The 20,307-nt window shown below is 41.9% G+C and overlaps 1 protein-coding gene across 2 annotated transcripts; it reads right to left on the reverse strand.

Annotated features, from left to right (window-relative positions):
* Positions 1–308: 308 nt before the first annotated feature.
* ssh2b (slingshot protein phosphatase 2b) lies at positions 309–19,678 on the reverse strand. 2 transcript variants are annotated; one of them, XM_027018735.2, is made up of 15 exons: positions 19,514–19,678; positions 16,618–16,661; positions 7,925–8,040; positions 7,710–7,774; positions 7,464–7,585; positions 7,289–7,354; positions 7,119–7,184; positions 6,781–6,975; positions 6,201–6,294; positions 5,929–6,057; positions 5,767–5,813; positions 5,492–5,638; positions 4,941–5,141; positions 3,063–3,993; positions 309–2,490 (listed from the first exon to the last, which is right to left on the reverse strand). In XM_027018735.2, the coding sequence occupies exons 1-15, from the start codon at positions 19,574–19,576 to the stop codon at positions 1,192–1,194; spliced, it is 3,585 nt and encodes a 1,194-aa protein (XP_026874536.2). In that variant the 5' UTR covers positions 19,577–19,678; the 3' UTR covers positions 309–1,191. The 2 variants fall into 2 exon arrangements, with proteins under 2 accessions (XP_026874536.2, XP_026874528.2); XM_027018727.2 differs by lacking the exons at positions 16,618–16,661; positions 19,514–19,678 and adding an exon at positions 10,510–10,894.
* Positions 19,679–20,307: the final 629 nt, after the last annotated feature.

Here is a 20,307-nt window from a genome sequence, read left to right on the forward strand (position 1 = left end):
TGGCGTGGGACCGCGCGACGAGGTCAGGTGGCAGGGAGCTGCAGCGCGCCAGCGCACGATAGTACTTTTCTTTTTCTCGAGTTCACTAAAGCGAGTGCTTTTAATATCAACTATAAATATAAATGTCGTGGATCTTATTCTTCATTCTGGATGGGACAGCTTTGTTACAGCGAACATACCAAAGCTGCAAGATACATATCTTCAGATTCATTTAAACCCCAAATTATTTTTTTCTAAGTGCTATCGCTCAAAATCCCGACGAGGCTAGTTTGATAAAAGTACTGTGAACGTCTTTTATTTATATATTTTAATAGTCACAGTTTAAGCACAGAATTAAAAAATACATTTCCAGTCTTACAATGAACAAAAAATTGCACTGTACATTGAACACATAAGCGAACCCAAATACACACTCAGCAGACATGCTTCCAGAGTACAAACCACAGGTCTAAAAAAAATGTAAAACGTAATTAAAAAAGTAAAGTGCATATTAAAATCTCCCTCCGTATTTGTTTATATTTTACTAAAGAAAAGCTCCAAAGGGAGAAACTGCACTTACGTACTGAACACAGACAGAAAAAGGTGCACACTGAAATTTAAGTATACAGTCATACGCATCCATAAAAAGTAGCCTACACACACACACACACACACACACAGCCCCAAAGATCTACACACCAAGTACCAAACTTGTTCCACTTGCAACTGATCAACATGCACACTTAGACATTCATAACTTTACACTCAATTACATTACACTCACAACAGAATGCATTTTAACATTTCTCTCTCTCTCTCTCTCTCTCTCTCTCTCTCTCTCTCTCTCTCACACACATTCTATGACAGTGGAGAATTCCCTTCTGCTCAGCATAGAGCATTCTTCAGGATGAGATCACAGTCCGACAGGTAATCGCAGGTTTATTACTGCTGTGTGTAATAAGCCAGCTGATGGATACTGTGCAAAGTGTGAATCAGTCATAGTGCCTCCTTGTTTGAGAGAGCAGCTATTCGCTGCTGATGGGTTAAAAACCTGCCAATCAAACCTGCCAGAACGCACCTCAATGCATCTTGATAACTGCAGGGTAGTTCTGTAGCCGTTCTGATTTCCAGTTTCGTAAGGCCCACTGAGGTAAGTGTGGATGAAACTATATTGGAAAACACACATACACACAGGCCTACAGACAGCCTAGGTCACATGGTGTGGTAGGGGACGTTCAAAGCTCGTTTCTTCAGCTTCCTCAAGGGGTGTGTTTTCTCATACTGTTGTCGCGTTACCATGGATATTAAGGCAGACCCAGGAGTGGATGCTGGATCTGGTACCTTTCCTTGCCTCCAGCACTGATTGTATGGTGGGGAGTCTCGCAGTGGTATATGGGCCTGGTCATCATCACTGTTCCCTGCTTCTCCTGTCTGGCAATCCAACCTTTCATCCATGTGCGACCCAGCAGGAGAGAGAGAGGATATGCAGGATGAAGGGAGACAGGGTGTAAGCCTGGGTAGAACCCGCTTCTTTTTTGAGGTATCATCAGTAAAGGAGTGAGGGCGTGGCTTTGTGGTGGGTAGCAACACAGAAGCAGGACTCAGTTCCAGCTCACTCAGATCATTGGCTGACAGTTCCAGGGAGCCTAGCTTAGCCAATGAGGCAGAACGCTTTATCAGTGAGGGTGGAGTCAGGCCAGCTTGACGGACCTTGGCCTCTACCTCTCTGGCCCGCTCCCGAACAGTCCACAGTTTCTTCTGATATTTGTCAGCCCATGGGTGGCTAAGCCACTTTTTTGATTCCCCACACACTTTGCAGAGGAATGCACCCAGCTCTTTCAAGGTCTCCCATGTCTCCCTCATATCCACCGCCAGACGGTCTTCTGAAGGGCTGTCAGTGCTAGTCTCCTTATGTGTGACTCCCTCTAGCCGAAGAGCCACTGTAGGCGATGAGCTGGACGGAGTGGAATGGCTTGGTCTTGAGTGCAAGAGGCTCTCATGCTCCTTTAAAAATCCAGTGTGTCCATGCTGTTCTTCCCTGAGTCTTATTGTGCCCCCCTTTTCCTTCTCTTTGGGAGAAGATTCCTCTTTCTCCATGTTCTCCACAGAGCTTTCAAGGTGATGGTGGTGGGCTGACACAGTGCTTGGATCTGGAGTGAGGTCTGTATGAGGTGAGGTGTCCTCAGTTTTGTCTCTGCTACTGGTGCTTACAGTGGAGAGGTGTGAAGGACACCCAGAAGCACATGATAGCAGCGTGGAAACTTCCCGCTTCATCTTCTGTTCTAGCTGTCTGGTGGCTCGTCGGACTGTACCCTTTGGCCAATCGGTTTGCAGGTCTTCTCCAAGCTCCACCGTCTCCGTTTCAGCTCCGTCTGCTGTGCTTTTGGCCAACTCCTCCTCCTCGAAGCTGCTGGAAACAGGTTGGCTGGTAGGAGGAGGTGGAGGAATTATAGTTTTCCTTATGGACTCTAGTTCTGAAACCAGGTCATAAACTAAGACACTGCAGCTCTCCTAGGGAAGAGAAAATAAATATGGATAACGTGAGGGCCTGAAAACCTGTGTCATGTTAAAAACAAAAAACACAAAAGCTAGCCGACAGCACTTGAACATGACCAACATTATAATGAAGATGGAGAACTCCATGCAACATACATTTTCACCTGAGGGTGGCAGCACATGACGTGTTCAAACTCAAAACGTTGTTACTGTGAGATATGGGATGTCGGTACACTTGATTTTCTAATAGAAATTTAGCACTTACTCTCAGCAACAGCACTTCGTTGCTGCAGAATAATGATAGAGAATTTAGAGATATGTGCTCAAGGGCTTACTGTGCACCTAGTTTATGCAATTGTCTACAAAACTTGACAATTAGAATCTAAATATAACCCCCCAAAAATACAAAACTTTGTTCTTGTGTCATTATAGTGAAACTTTCTTTTAAAAGGTCAAACAAACAGTGACCATTGCTTAGGTTAATCAAAATATAGGCTGTTCAGAACAGATGCATTTGATACTTTTTACTATCAAATAAGCACAATCAACAAGGAAAATTTCAAAGGGCTATTGTGCACATATCTTACCTTCTTTTCCTCCTCCATTTCTTTAAGAGGGTTCTCAGAAAGCAGTAGCCTTGACTCCTGGCTGGGACTTTTGTCTCGAGATGTCTGCTGCACTGCCTGCTCAGAACTCCCTCGGCTTTGCCCCTCTTGAGAGAGGCCAAGAAATTTCTCTCTGGCACTGAAGAAGTTAATGCTATCTGAGCTTAGTGCTGAGGGAAGCAAAGTGGAAAGGCCTGCTTCCTGTAACGTGGCACTGAGGTGGTTTTGGTCATCATCGCTAGTGTGACCTAGCCCTGCACAGTCTACGTCTGTGTCAGGCACTTGCTGGCTGAATTTTTGGCCAAGTTCAGGCACGTGTGTGGACAGCCCTGCAACTGAGGACGAGCCAAGGACTTGTCTGCTTGGCTCAGAAGTCCTACCCCTAACAGGCTCTGTTCTGGTCACCTGTGGACAATACTTCTCCTCAGGCACAAGACAGGGCACCTCAGGCTGCTCACAGGTGATTGGCTTGGCCTCTGCATCTATGGGAAGAGTGGGTGAGGAGGAAACGTGATGAAGAGCAGCAGGTGGATGAGGGTGGCCCATGGAGACCGTCTCCGCCACGGTCACGGATGCCACTTCCTGCCGGGTCTCTGGTACCACTATGGCTGCCCGGGGCCTAGGAAGCACGTCTTCGGCTGCGAGGCTTTCTGCAGAGTCTCCCAAACCGTTGGAGAGGGGGCCCTCTTGCACATTGCACTGCACCTGGCCTGCTGCACTCCCAGCAGGGGCCGAGGCGGGCGTGAGCACCTGGAGCAGGTCCTGGAGCGAGGGAGAGGCCTGGCTGGCGCTCTGGTTGCGGGGGTTGGAGCGGCCTAGTGTTTGAGGAGTGGAGGTCTTGACCAGAGGCTCATGGTGCTCGGACAGGTCGCTGTCAGAATGGGATCGCCACAGCTTGTTGTGCCTCTGTCTGCTGTGAGGTGGAGGAAGATGGTGCAGAGGTTAAGAGCAAGTCCAAAAGAGATGAAAGACCTGCTACACCATGTTTAACTATTTCTTCCTTTGAAATGGTTTATATCTAAAATGGATGCCACATTAATCGGAGCCCCTGAACCACAGCTATGTCGTCCTGCATCCATCCACAGTGACCATGTTTTTCTGAGCAGTCTTGAACAAATATGGCCTTGTGAACAAAGAGATCTATTTTTTTTGCCCCTGCATACTGAACTGAAATCCCTACACCCAGCAGTGACACATCAGCACTTTATGTACATACTTATGAGTCAGGCAGGGTGGCTTAATTTGCACCCTGCCTCTTAACGACCCACCCACCCACACACACCCACCCACACCCACACCCACACCCACACACCACTATTGTCAATAAAACTGTGTGTAGCTTTTATGTTGAGCATGAGCCTGAGGGCAACAAAATTACTATGGAAAATGCAACAGTTTCAAGATGATTGTTGAGTGATCTTGTACAAACAAGCACACGTACACAAAGATATGTTCAACACATGCAAGCACACTCCCTGTGGAGTGAGGAGTAAATAAAAAATAGGAAAACAGCTACTTGAAATCCTGCCATAGGTGGAGACTCCAAGGACAGAATTACTCTTAATCCTGTGCTCGAGTATCACATTAATAAAATAAGAATGGGAATCCTAAAAATATCTGTGTCCAACATGCTTAGGTTGCTTAAATTATCTCTTTGGATCAAACCAACTTAAATAATTAATTAAATCTGTCTTCTACATCGATAGAATATATCCTGACCAGGCAAGCAGCTCTCTGTATTTATATATAGAAATTGCATTTAAAAAAAGAATGTCTGCAAAATTCTAAATTTGTCTGCATTTACTCAGATGTCTTCAAAGCTACCTTACTACTTTGTATGAATGCAAATGAGGTGCATACCTGGCCAACAGGATGCCCTGGTACTCCTCTAGCTGCCGCATGAAGGAGGGGTTGGGCTTGGTGACTGCGCGGCGTTTTTTGACATAGACGAAGGCGCGCTCAAGGTCCCAGCCGTACTCCTTCATGGCATAAGCAATCACGGTAGATGCGGAGCGGCTCACGCCCATCTTACAGTGCACCAGACACTTGGCCCCTGCTTTCCTGCATGCAGAGCAGAACACTTTAATGTGTTATAATGGAGGATGCAGGTGGTGCTTTCCGGCAAAGCACAAAAAAACTTCATTAATAACATTAAAATTAATAAGATAATTGATTATTAACATAATAATTTGAGAACCGTGTTATTATTATTAATAAGTGTTGGAGCATAGTGTGTAAGAGTGTGTACATGTATTTGCATAAGAGAGAGCGCGAGAGCGATCACAAGAGGGAAAAGCATACAGCCACATGAAAGAAAATACCTGTAGTGGGAAAACGTGTCAAATAAATCACCTACAACATTCTGCTACTTCTCACTCCACTTGGCAGAAGCCCGGAGCTGGTGGACTCACTTGGCTCGGGAGATGAACTTGTAGGTGTCATTCCAGCAGGCCAGCAGGTCCGTGGCCTCCTCGTCATACACGCGGATGTTGTGGTACTCGAACAGGCCCGGGAAGAAGTTATCAATCTCCCGCGTCACATTGAGGATGTACTGAACCCTGAGCATAAAAAAAAAAAAAAAAAAAATCAACCTTTTTTTTTTTTTTAAAGGCAGTTCGTTCACAATGTTCATTACGCTTGCTGCTGAATGGACCTCGGGGGAGATAACTAAAGCTAGCAGACTTACCCGCTGTTTTGCAGTTCTTCTAGATTCGATGCATTCCATTCAGAACCCTTTGAAAAGACCCAAACAACGGTCCATGAGGTATTACTACAACCAATATTGTGTGAAACATTGTGAGTGAAACATTAAAACAGTGAAGGAGGATACAAAAATTTGAAGATTTACCAGATACACATGCTCAAAGATCTCCGTGGGGCTGTCCATCTGACCAAGGATGACAATCATCTCGTTATCAATGTACTCTTTAAACTCACGCAGGTTACACCCCATCTGCATCTCCAGCTCCGTGCGGATCTGAGATGAGTGGGAGGGGGTTGGTGAGAAAGGCTTTCATCTAACGTGGTAGTTCACTTCAGACTCTGTATATAACCTGTTTTTTGGTACACATGGACTATGTTCAGGAATATGCGTATGGAGGAGTGTGTGTTTAAGCACACCTCTTTAGAGGTGACGTTCTCCAGGTCTTTCTGCATCATGATCTCTCTCAGACGAGTCTTGATCAGACGCTCCGTTCTCTCGCGTTCGGTTGGCCTGCAAGCGCACAGCATGACAGCACTAAAGACCTTCCCTTACAACCAGCTACGGCACACGACCATAAGCCCCCATTAAGACCTCTGAAGCTCATTCCCAGGTGACCCATGTTCTAGGTACATTTCAACGTGGTGCAGAACCAAACCCGCCACATGGCAACCCGTTAATGGAACTACCTGCTGTGCCTCACTCTGTCTAGCACAGATAATGTGACCACAAACAGGAAGTGCGCACAAGCATATGTCTGTGCAGCAGGGTACTGAGACAAGTACCTGTCTTGCTGCTACCCTAACTGCCCATGATATGTGAAAGTGCAGAAGGAGACGTGCGTCTCACACTCGGTCACACACACTGTATTCTCCATCTCTTTGCGAACATCCTTGGCCTGGGAAGAGCCGCTAGCCAGAAAGTGTCAAAGCATCTTGAGGTACAAAACGGCAGCCAAAGGAGAGTTGGGCATGCTGCTAAGCGGAGGAGTGCACGCACACATCAGAGAAGAGCACGGGTGAATCCGCCCGGTGCGACTGCACATCCTGCATGGTGTTCCACTCGTTGATGTGCGCCTGGTCGGAGGACATGCGGCTCTGGTAGTAGCTGACCCACGTCAGGAACAGGCTGCCCGGGAAGTAGTTGTTGCAGCGCGCCACCTCGCACGCCTTGTGGAGGGACTGCAGGGCGGACCTGAGGAGCAGAGGATGAAGGGTATGGGTGTGGGTAGATGGAGCAGGGTTAGCGAAATGGCGAGAAAGCAAGGTCATGGACAGCTGAATGTCTGGGAGGGTGTTGGATGGTGAAGAAGAGGCAGTTCGAGCAGAGGGGCATACCACATGGCCTGGACGGAGACGGGTTTGAAAACATGGATCCTGTTGTCCGTGGAGACGCTGAAACCCCTGTGAGAAACAGAGAGGGGGTGGGACAGTCAAATGTTGTCAGGCTCTATCGTGGACCTCCATACAGTATTTTTAAAAACAGGAACGCAACATTCTTCACTTACCCATCTCCATCCAAATGGATCAGGGTGTCACTCCACAGAGGCAGCACCAGGCCTATAGAACAAGAACTAGAACATACAGTCAGCATTACATATAAGAAAATAGAAATTGTTGATTTAAATCATATACATTTCAAAAGATCAGTATAACCACACACACCCCCACACATGCACCCACCTGTCTGAGGGGCTAAAGTCCATTCCCAGCACCACGCTCTCCTCTGTGTCTTGACGGCCATTTGTGGAAACTACCACCATGTAGCGTGTGCAGTGAGGGCGCATGCTCTCAAGCTTCACGGCCTGCCAGATGACACAATGTTAATACACCAATTCGGTAAGCAGCGAAACGATTGGCTCAGACCTGACGTGTTTTGCATAGGACAATAATAACGACTGTATGCGCATGCGCGTTTGTGTCATTCACCAAGCGGATGTTGTCCTCTGGCCGCAGTAGCGTGAACATGGTCTGCAGGTGCTGCTGAAGGTCCCCTACACGGGTAGAAACAATTGCATGCTGTTAAGCTGTTCACTCGGCATGCAACCGAGCGGCAAAACTCCGTGGCACTGACAGTATTCACAAGGGAAGTCCTAGCTTTGTGGTAGGGCCCTAGTGAGTTGGGTGGAGCTCTGCTCTCGTACCTGCATGTTTGCTGCGCTGCCCTGTGATACGTGAGGAGCAAGAGGAAGAGGAGGAACCGTTTCCCCTTGGGAGGAAGAGTGCAGCACCTTTTACTGTTAGGAAGCTCTCACTGATGCTGAGAGAGAGAGAAAAAAAGAAGAAAAACAATGCCATCAAATCCTTTTTTCAAAAGGTTCGAGGAAGGAAGTAACAGTATAATATATGTAAAAGCAAACTCTTATTTGATCTCTAATCTGTTTGACATTAGAAACAGGAACATGACATTTGGTATCGACATCAAAGTTCTCAACAGGCTGCTGGCTATAAAAACTACACATCAACATAACATGCTTACATGAGATTATAAGATTAATTTACCCTACAAACACTGCAGAAGACATGACTGAATATAACTAATATTACAGTAATACAGTGCACTGAATGTCAAGGACCATTAGGCTTTTGGAATGCTTTCTGTCCAATTGCTGATTTCTGTCGCTGCCAGAGCATATGACACTCTCTAGAGAGACAGACAGGAGCGCTTTATTTCTGGGGCATTGCCTCAGACCCTCAACACACTATGCAGGACTGAAGTAAGAACAAGCTGTTCTACATCAGCACTGTTTCCTCATCACTCCAACAGCTGGGTGATTAACGAGGGAGGGAGAGCAAGGGAACAAGTGTGTGTGTGTGTGTGTGTGTGTGGTGTACAAGCATGCCTGTGTGCATGTATGCCTGTCCAAAATGTTTTTTTTCCTTCCTGAAGCCAACTGGCATCACCTTAACAAAGAAAACAAACAAAGGACCTGGAAAGGCATGAAAGTGGGAACAAGACTGTGTCTGTGCTGGAATGTTGGAAATAAAAGGGAGGAGTGAGCGTGCGCACGTGTGTGGCATCACATGCATTGGCATGCATTTCAAAGGACAAGTTATATTTGTGCAACTCCTTTCATGTAGCCATTTTGTGATGAAAACCTTACATGAGTTATTGCAGTCATCCATCAGAAATCATTTATATTTCGTTAATTAATTTCAGCAATTAGAAGTGAAAACTTCTGGTCAAATATTTTCCTGTCTACAACATTTCAAGACTATTAACTTACCTCTAGCACAACAGAAATATAGTACTGAATCCTCACTGGTGAGACTGCAAAAATGAACAGCTCGAAAAAGAAAGAAACTCATTGTGCAGTAATGCGAGACAGTGAATTCCAGCTTGGTCTGGCCACAACACATCAAATCCAATGCCAAACTGTTATGCTCTCAATAACCCACAGCACTCTCTCTATAGCCTCCTCCGGTGCTTGCTCACTAGGGTTGCAATTTCGCCTGGTGACTGCCCTGCAATGACAGCAGTGACTGAGAAGTGGAGAATAAGAGCGTACTACAAAATAGTGAACTGATTTTAATTTCTTTATTTTATCAAAATCAAGTCCCTGTATGCCAATTCACCACAGTACCAAGGAAATTACGAATTTGATGCCCTAAATCAGGAATAACCTAGAGGTTTTCTTAGAGACCCAATTCTTCAAATGTTACAGAAAATGTAGAACAGGAAATCATGACAGGATATGGACAAATACAGTCAGTAGTCAAGAATGAGTGTTCCAAAGGCCTATGGTTTATTATGACAGTACTCTACAGCAAATGAAAGTCCTAATAATGTAAGTAGTGTTCGAAAGCACAAAAAAGAATGAAAGTATGACAGTGCTAATCACGGTAATGGGTATACAGGAAGCCAAACTTGTACACAGTACACAGTAAAGGGTTGGAGAATAATAAAAAGGTGTCAAAGCACACTCTGTGTACAATTTCCATGTGACCAGTATATATACACAAGCAGTGGTGAGATCACACTCTTGTACACACACACCTGTTTGCAGGAAAGGCACGATTTACAGTCACAGGAATAGACTCAGACTTTGGACTTAGAATGAGAGAGAGAGAGAGAGAGAGAGAGAGAGAGAGAGAGAGAGAGAGAGAGAGAGAGAGAGAAGGAGGTATATTTTAAACTAAATGTTATGAGGTAAACTCAACATCCAAAAAAAGAACATATCACAATAGTAACCAGACAAATGCGAGAGAGAAACATACAAGACTGAAGGAAGTGACTTTCCAAGCAAGCAGTCATCACAACCACAACACACCATCTCTATTGGTTTGCCATGCTCCTGATGAATCATTAATAAGTGGACATCGGACAGGTGAATGAGTCACACCTACTGTGAAGGGAATCCGAGTATCATTGCATTCTCCCTGTTCCATATACTCACAAAACGTACATTTGCTAGTCTTGACTTAAAATAATAAATAAATCCCAACCCTACAGAAAATGAAAGGAAGTAAACGGGAGAACTGCAATGGTAAATCCGGCACACCTCATAAAGGGGCATTTCTGAGCGGTATTTTCCACCCCAACACCAGACGGGACGGACACATTGAAGCTCCTTATTCATACTTACTTGGAAGAGTTATTTAGGTTAGCAAACACCGTGCAGTCACAAGGTGCGGAAACGGGAGAAGTACATCATGAAGCACAAATACAATTCCTTAACTCATTTTACGTCAAAGGAGAAAAATCTAACTGACTTGTTTCAGCACTTACAGTTGGCTGATCCTGCTCCGAGAGGCCAAATCGCCCCGCACCATCCCTTTGGACCCGCTGGCTGAGCACAAGCAGTTCCCGGAGGGCCGTTGAGCTGCGATCACACCACCCAGTGTCATCAGGCACAGCAAAGCCCGCAGTAACGGCGATCTTTTAAACTCCCTTTTATGTTGTAGCCTACGCTTGGCCCAACACCAGTCAAAAAAAATGCAGACAAACTGACATGGTCAAACGATGGCTTGATTTCGAATCATGTAGAACTTAAAGGGTTGTTAGTCGCTTTCACCACTATGACGATATTTAAATATATGCATTAGTATCAAAAGCAAACGTATTCGTAAGACTAAGACTTTCCCTCCGTTTCATTTTCATGTTGTTTCTAGGAGAGGACGTCACGACAAAATAGTTCCCAGGAAGGAGGAGCCAAGGTACACGTGCTCCGACAGTGCCCGCCTCGGGGAGGAAACCGCTTCTGACGTCAGGCACCACGGCAGCAATCATAACAAAACAATACAGGATTCTTTTTTTTTTTTTTTTTTAATCAGGTGTCCTATAGCATTTACATACTATGACAATAAAAATAATTGTCACGGTATCCTTCGTCATATATGTGCAACTTAAGCAGAAACGTGCATTCAAGTTGCAAACGCGCAAACAAACTCAATATTTATTGAGACAGCGATTTTTTCCTTGATCGGGGAGGGTTGTCAATAATCGAAGCCAATGACACCTCTTTCGAATATAGCTTGTGTCTTATGCCTACACCAACATCCTAATTATTGATAGGTAATCAGCACGTAATAGCCACATATAACACTACTCACTACGAAAGAAAAATGATCACGAACAGTGTTATTCGTGATCTTCATATGGAGTCCAGTTTACCATTTAATCACAACCTCACTATCCTCCATTGTCGTCATCGTGTCAGACTGGGCATGTCTCAAGGTTTGGAGTCAGACTGCAGGCCAAACGAAATTCCAGACAGACCTTACAACAGGACAGCCAGATCTTTCCCCAAGGAGCACACTTGCCTTTGCATATACTTCAGTCTGAACTGGACTGAAGAAATCCAAAACCCAGGGTGAAACCAAAGGCTCTTGTAAACATTTACCTGGCTCTCACATGACAGTGTCATGGTAATGTCAGCACGTTTCAGCTGTGGTGACATAACCTGAAAGAGAAAACCATAAACACCACACACACATACACACACACACACACACACACACACACACACACACACACACACACACACACACACACACACACACACACACACACACACACACACACACACACACACACACACACACCCTGGACCGTCTTTAGCTTTGATTATGGCACACATTCACTGTGCCACAAGCTTCTGCAGTGTCAACATTTATTTCTGTCCAGAGTTGTATAAATGTCCCCCCCACCCCCCCAAGATATTGTATTGATGATGGGAGATTTGGATCACTGTGCAAAGTCTTCTCCAGCACATCCCAAATATTCTCAGTGGGATTCAGGTCTGGACTCTGTGGTGGCCAATCCATGTGTGAAAATGATGTTTCATGCTCCCTGAACCACTCTAACAATTTGAGCCCGATGAATCCTGGCATAGTCATCTTGGAATATGCCCATGCCATCAGGGAAGAAAAAATCCATTGATGGAATAACCTGGTCATTCAGTATATTCAGGTAGTCAGCTGACCTCATTCTTTGGGCACATAATGTTGCTGAACCTAGACCTGACCAACTGCAGCAACCCCAGATCACTAGTCATGTTGGGTGCATCACTTCAGCCGCCTTCAGCCGCCTCTCTTCTTACTCTGATACGCCCATCACTCTGGAACAGGGTAAATCTGGCGTCATCAGACCACATGACCACATGACCTTCTTCCATTGCTCCAGTGTCCAATCTTTATACTCCCTAACAAATTGAAGCCATTTTTGCCGGTTAGCCTCATTGACATGGTTTTCTTAAGGCTACACAGCTGTTTAGTCAAATCCCTTGAGTTCCCTTCGCACTGTGCGTGTGGAAATGCTCCTACTTTCACTATTAAACATATCCCTGAGTTCTACTGTTGTTCTTCTATGATTTGATTTCATCACACGTTTAAGTGATCGCCGATCACGATCATTCAAGATTTTTTTTTCGAACAAATTCTTTCCTCGAAGGTGATGTTTCCCCACTGTCTTTCCACTTTTTAATAATGTGTTGGACAGTTCTTATCCCGATTTTAGTAGCTTCAGCAATCTCCTTAGATGTTTTCTCTGCTTGATGCATGCCAATAATTTGACCCTTCTGAAACAGATTAACATCTTTTCCATGAACACAGGATGTGTCTTTCGACATGGTTGTTTAACAAATGAGAAGCTACTCACTGCATCAGTTAGGGTTAAAGAACTTGTTGCCAGCTGAAACATAATCACCCATGCAGTAATTATCCAATGGGAGGCACTTACCTATTTGCTTAGCTAAATCCAGGTGGTGACCTTTTTTTGGCCAGGCAGTGAATAATATAAATAGATAGATGGATGGATGGATGGATGGATGGATGGATGGATGGATAAAACACACAAACAGTGGTCTTAGAGACCTTGACTCCAGTAAGTGATTTAACATTGGTTGGAGTCAAAACAGGAAAACACAAAAGCAGCAATTCTGCTTGCCAATCTGACCATGGCCAGAATAAGAAAGAGGTGGCCAAAAAAACCTGCTCTAAATGACATAATGCATTACCATGCAGGGTTCAACTCCTTAAAACAACTCCGATTACCACATATATGATATTGACTGTCAGGATGGATCTCCCATCATGTGTGGACTTTGATCAATAGGACCATACACAATAAACTTACTTTCAAGATTCATTAGCTCATATTACATAAATAAAGTATAATAATAATAATAATAATAATAATTATTATTATTATTATTATTACTACTTTAGACAGGTATAGCAAAAGGGTCACACTGAGTACAGGTTAAACAAAAAGGAAAAGGGGGCAAGGCCAAAATAAGCTATAATTGAATTAGTCCCCACTAGTTAGAACACCAACTAATCTGATCAACTCCTGCTTTCAAACAGACTTGGTGTGATTTTGTTTTTTATGGTGAAATCATACATTTTCTCCATCAGGCCTATAACTGAATCCATTAACAAGCATTCCTGAAAAAAATACTTAAAAGGAAGACTCTTGTATGTACTCGGGTGCTTAGGAAAGCATTCTGTCACAGATGGAAAATAAACTCTGTGCCCAGAAACAACCTTGCTAACTATCCAGGAACTGTTAAAAAGACTTTACTGAATTTAAACCAGCCTCTGAATACAAGTGAAAAACACTGTATAAACAATGGGTGCAAAATGTTGAAATTCTAGCATTTCTAGCAAATGTTGTATAATGGCTTGAGTTTGAAGGGCATCTGTCAAAGAATTCCAAATCTCACTTTGAACATACGACACCAATGTTTAAAGGTGCTTATAGGTAAACAGTGGAACTTACTCATACGAGTAAGGCACCTTTTGAATGCATTTTTGAGAGGGAGTTTGTTAAAGACCAGGTAGTAACTGGACCATTTTCAAAAAAGTGTGCATAGCCATGTTGCACTGGAAAGTAATTATATGAGCTTCTTCAGTAATATCATTGGTGGAGTGGAGGAAGAATCAGTGTTCACTATTGTACCTAAATGAGGTCCTGTGACTGCATAAACTCTACTGTAGAAAGAGGAAAAAATGCAGAAAAACCCAGTAGAAAGTACCATGTCCCAAAAAAGATCACTGCTATTGCACCAGATGGAAACCACTAGTGAATTAAAGTCAGTATTGGAAACGTATGCCTAGAGACAGAGGTAAGTAAAAAAAACCTTCAATAAAACCTGTCTTCAAGGTTTTTAAAGATGACTGCAAGTCATCCAAAAATAAATAAATAAATAAATTACAAAAAAAACAAAAAAACAAAACACCACTTCAGCTACACTGTATTAACGTTCTGACAGCCATTCACCATAACTGATGCTCTGATGAGAAAAAAAGCTTCTAAGACCAGCAAATTAAGGTTTCAACATAAGCCAACATAAGCCAGTTACATAACCAATCAGGAAACATTCTCAGTGCTTGTTAATTATTTTGCATGAGCAGAGGCAACACAGTATGTTAGGCTACGTGCTTGCTTGATTTCAGCATGTGAAAAGCCTTTGACTGAGACAATGATAGGAATCTTATGAACGTGATGGCAGAAAAGTCTGACTTTCGATCAAAAGTACTGCTTGTGCTTTCATTGTAACTGTTGACATCATTGATTATTGGCCTAGGAACAGTATATATAAGACATTTGAATGTTACTATTGAAAGTCACCACAAGATCCAATAGGAATATACTTATTATGGAACATAAAGCCCCACAGAGTAAATTTATAGTGAAGACGTACTCTATAGCGAAGCATGGCTTTGCAATACATTCTCTGTTCAGCCTAATCAGTTTTACAAAAGTCATTCATGCTACATGTGCATCTAACATAAGCTCCACTGACCCCTCTTGTGGACAAAATGTCCTGCAGCATGAATTAATATGCATAATAAAATAACAGTCACTGAAACCACAGTGACTTATGGGTCAGCAACAGTAAAATCTACTGGGACATGTCTAAATGATAAACCTCACTAAATGTAACACTTGTGCCTACCACAAGTGAAACAAACCCTATTGCACACTCATGAGATAAAGCTAACTAATATCTACAAGCTTACTAGAGGCTCCACCTCTTAGAGGCTTTTCGCTGACCTTTATTACCCCTCAACGGACTTCTCTGCAAGCACTGCCATGGTCCCACCTTCTCATCACTGCCCACACCTGACAGTCTTTCTGTGTGCTGATTGGTTTGAATATATTTATTGTTTAGCAACTGTGAGAGCTCAATTGTGTTTGTTCCTGTTTTCTTCCATATGTGTCCTATTTCAAATTGTTTCCTAGTCATCTGAGTTCTGTGTATCTAGTTTCTGTATCTCTGTGTACTAAACTACTCTGTATTGAAAAATTGATAGAGTTAACAGGTTGTTATATGGCTAAATGCCCATTCACAAAGATACAGAATAGTCTTGATTAAAAACCCTGACACAAAGTTACTGTATCCAGCGAACCAGTGGTAATCGCTCGATTAAGTGTTCTGATCAAACAAATGCCCAGATAGGTTATAGAGGCTCAGGAAGTAGATCAGTTGCAGACTGTAGGATATTCTCAATTAGCAGCAGTTTGAGGAAACCTGAGTAAGCACTAGACGGGTTTGACTGGTTTGCTTAGTGTAGCCATAAGTCAACACAGGAGGGTAGTACTGCATTGTGGTGTCAAATCCTCCAATATAATATACATGTCAGATAATCCAGCAAGGGTCAGCATAAAAGCCCTACTGAGGCCTTTTGTGACGTCACTGCTTTGAGGAAAATACCTGTGAAGTTATAATTCAATACATGACCCTGATGTGTAATGGCAATTTACATGGCATTATGAACAGACAATAGCTACAATTCAGATTCTCTTCTAACTGAGCAGCAATGGTCTATAGACTTAATAATGCCCCTTTTTGAAAGGAATAACCAATCTAATTGACAGGAGCAAGTTATATACTCAAGTGGAGCCAAGCATGAGTGTTGCATATTTAAATATCCCAATTTTCTATGACAATATTTGAAAATTAGAATTCTTGAGACATATATCTACATATTAATTCAACACAACCATTGCAAAAACAAAAAAGGTCTTTGTAACATCATAAGAAAAGGTTTTGAGACCATCAGAGTTTGCATGCTTTACTGATCTATAATAAAAAGATGGGTGGATTTTTGTGACACTGGTCACATTTCCTCTATTAGAAATCTGAAACAATTGGCCAAGATGGAACAGTTACCTGTTATGGTTTTAGTGCCTCAGAACTATAATCCAAACCACCATAGTTGCTTGTGAAAGCAGAACTATTGCTTGTAAGTAGTTAGATTCTAGGTTCCAACAATGGAAACATGATAACTGGGAACAGTTACAGAAAGGCTGCTATGACAACTTTGTTGCAGAAAGCAGGCTTTCATCATAACTACACCAAAAATGGCCTATGAAATGAGCTTTTTCTACCTTCTGGGCTGAGATCGGCGGTCATCCTCTCCACTGCCAGACTCCTAATGGACAGAAAAAAATTGCAACCAGTTATTTATTTAAGTACAAACTTACAATACTTGCACAAACAGCACACTATGTCTGATCATAAATAGTTGCAGCAAATAATATTTTGGAATTTCAGTTATAACCTGTATATTACTAGCTCCTACTAGACATAGGGCTTACGACATTTCAGCAGAAAGCCACTTCCCATGACAAAGGCTGAGGAAAAGAGAGAGAGTTGTACAGAACATATAATATTCTGTATGTATGACTTCTATGACCTATATTACCTGACTTAAGGCTATTATGTGTTCACATGTACTTAATATTTCATTAAATATTTAGTGAAAATGTCTACTTTTTCCTTTAATATCAATGATTATCATATACATGTTGGTAAAGAATACTAATGCTGCTTTAGAGACTTCCAAACTATTACACACCTTTCAGAGCTCCTTGTAACTAATTTGCATACATAACTTTTGCATAAAATGTTCAAAAGGTGTGTCTCATTAACCTCAAACCTCACTTTTTAATTTAACCTGAATGGGGAAATCACTGGAGGTTTTTTGTTTGTTTTTTGTTTTGAGAATAAACACACACGTACTTGAATGGACACTGGATTATATTGTTAGAAAAGTAGACAAAATACATGCGTGCAAATAGAGAAATATGGTAACATTTCACAATCATTTTTGACTCTGCAGAACTTACAAGTTCATTCTTTGAAAGGAACCTCTGCCTGCAAAGTTTGCTCATATTGCTCATAACTTCTTAAATACACACCTTTAGATGACAGAACTTTTGTGGCTACATATATTCAGGGGTTAAGGACATGACACAAAGACTAATTGACAATGTTCTGTGGGAAGTAGGTATGTTGAAACACAAACATTTTTATTTTTAAAAGATCTTGCTTGTTTAAATATTCTTGTCAATTGCTTTATACAGGCTTGTTTTAGCAGTATAATTTATGTTAGTGAATTAGTTAACATCAAATTATTAAATCTGACATAACAGCACTTTATACTGTATATCACTATGCTATGGCTTATGTAACTTATGTAAAGTTCTTCAAAGTATAAATTCCACATTACAACAAGATGAACTCTGGGAAATAGATAATTACACAGCTGGGACTATGTTTGCATATCTTGAATAAAAACATCAACAGATAGATTTGTCTGCTATTTAAATACACTTACAAATTAATTCAAAAATATCGTGGTTTTTTTAGTTTTAGGTTTTTTTTGTTGTTGTTTTTTTTAAATGGCTGTAAACTTCCGGGCAGGAAAATTTACCTCAGAAGACTAAAACAGTCACAATATGTTAGTTTTCTCATATCTTGGTTTGCATGATTTGAGATATGAGCTGTAAACATTGTTTAATCAACACATGGTTTTATGAAAATGGGAATGAGCGAACCAAATGAATTAATGATCATTTTAAGTCTAGAGAAAGAAAATTTCCTCAAACTGATCAGCCTGTATACCACCATTACTACATTTTGCCTTAGCAATAAAGTGCAGTCAATAAAATGTTGAATACATTAACTATATGTACCTCCCTGCTGAAACAACAAATTGTTGGTATGTATTTGCATGTAGCCCCAAACAATACCATAGTTAAAATACTTATTTGCATTATGAAAATCTGTCAACATGTTGAAACTGCTGTAGTAGATTTATCCTAGTCTGAGAAGCAAAACAAAAAACAAAACACTGACTTCCTAATGCAACTGCTCAGATAAGGATTCATGTTTAGCTAAAATCACTTCAATTTTTATTTTTTTTTTTGGCTGGGTACTGAGAATAAACTAAACATTTTCACACTTTTGTCATGAAGACAAAAAAAGTAACCCAATTGATTCTTTCAAAGGAAACCTGCAAGAGTCCAACAAGATACTTTTAAACTAGACTCTTACTGAATCGCATGACATCTGAAGCAAAAGCAGAATTTAGTTTTGCTTTTTACATGTTATACAGTGTTAACACCAACTGACAATGTATAGAAACTGTAGCTATGGATTCATGCATTTTTCTAGACTATTGTTTTAGATTCAGTTTTTACTTTTAATTCAATTCAGCTCATTCACTTTTAATTAACTGTCATCAACACTGATATCTCACAAACAAATGATACTCTAACAAGAACAACAATACTACAACAAGAATAATTTATTTTATATGTCTTGACGTTTTGTGGTACTGCCAGTCACAGCATTTTATTAACCTACTTTTGATGTCCTGTTCATTTTAAAAATATTATCACATGTGATATCAGCATTCCGTTACATTATGCTAAAACTATACAATTGTAAAGTTTATCATGCAAAATTGATAAACTTGCCAAATAAAGTCAGTGATATTTTAGTGCCTTTTTACAAAATGCACGTAGGCTTGGCCTTATAGGCCTGGACTTTACTAACACCCATATTCTGTTTCATGACAATCACAAGACACATTAACAGTGCTATAAGAGGAACATATTTAAAACCCTCATTCACTCAATAACCGCCTCATAAGATGGAAAAGGCAATCGCTGTAACATGCCCAGTAAACTGCCCACTAACGTAAGCTATTTGTTCCACAGTACAAGGGTGCCGCTGTCACTTTCAACCTGTTCTTAAAATCGGATAGGCCGTTTGGAGGTACTGAATCATATCACAACGTGTACTGAATCCGCTGCGTTCAACATTTTTATTTCATGGGCTTCACTTGGCAACAATGTAATTCCAAGGCAATATTTCGCGCATGCGTGTTGCTGAGGGATAATGGACTATAGGAAAAACAGCGGAAATGAGCCCAAAACTACCGACGCGAGGGAAGGTGTAAGGGCAAAGAATACAGATATGATGATAATTACTCACCGAAACGCAAGGACTGGATGTTGCGCTTGGAGTAGGCGACCTCTGTACTGTTACCAACGCCATTCAGGCTCCGGGAAACGGATACCTGAGCAAAATTGGCAGCAGCGAGGTAGACATAATTGTGTCAAGAGAAATCAGCTGCAAGCGGATTCGGCTCGTCCGTTGCTACTGCTATATCGTTTCCTTTGTACGATTATTCTGCGCATGCGCCAAGCATCCAGCTGTCAATCCTCAGTTGCCTCAAACTATCAACTGTAGGTTATGCGCTAAGCGGGCTTCTTCTTGTGTACGAACAAGTTTAAATATGAAGTTAAAATTTATTTTTGAGTAGTCCCAAAGTAGGCTACACCTTCAGCTGAATTTTAAGCATATTATTATTAGCCAGGCATTAAAAAATTTCTGATCGGTGTTAAGAGGTTCGATTAGTTTTATGTAGCCTATGGTGAAAATGAGTTGAAGATGGCAAACAGACAACCCTCCCACACCAAAAACACATGTTCTCTTGAATGTAGCCACCAGCCACCTCATCTATGTGTTGACAGGAAATAAGAGTGTCGGCTTCCCATATCTTAAACTGCAACACCCACAACACCTTTGAAGGCTATCTACACAATGTAGCTGTAGTAATAGCTATAGTAATATAGCTGTACCTCAAAATCACACTTATCACAGACGTTATCAAGGTTTGCTATATGTAGTCTCATTTCACTCTCGGAATAAACTTTTATTTAGGTGACAAAGGGTACAGAAAATATTCCAGATTTTCTGTCTCCGACAGCATGAATCAAGACTCG

The sequence above is a fragment of the Electrophorus electricus genome, chromosome 6, assembly GCF_013358815.1.
Source record: "Electrophorus electricus isolate fEleEle1 chromosome 6, fEleEle1.pri, whole genome shotgun sequence".
NCBI lineage: Eukaryota > Metazoa > Chordata > Actinopteri > Gymnotiformes > Gymnotidae > Electrophorus > Electrophorus electricus.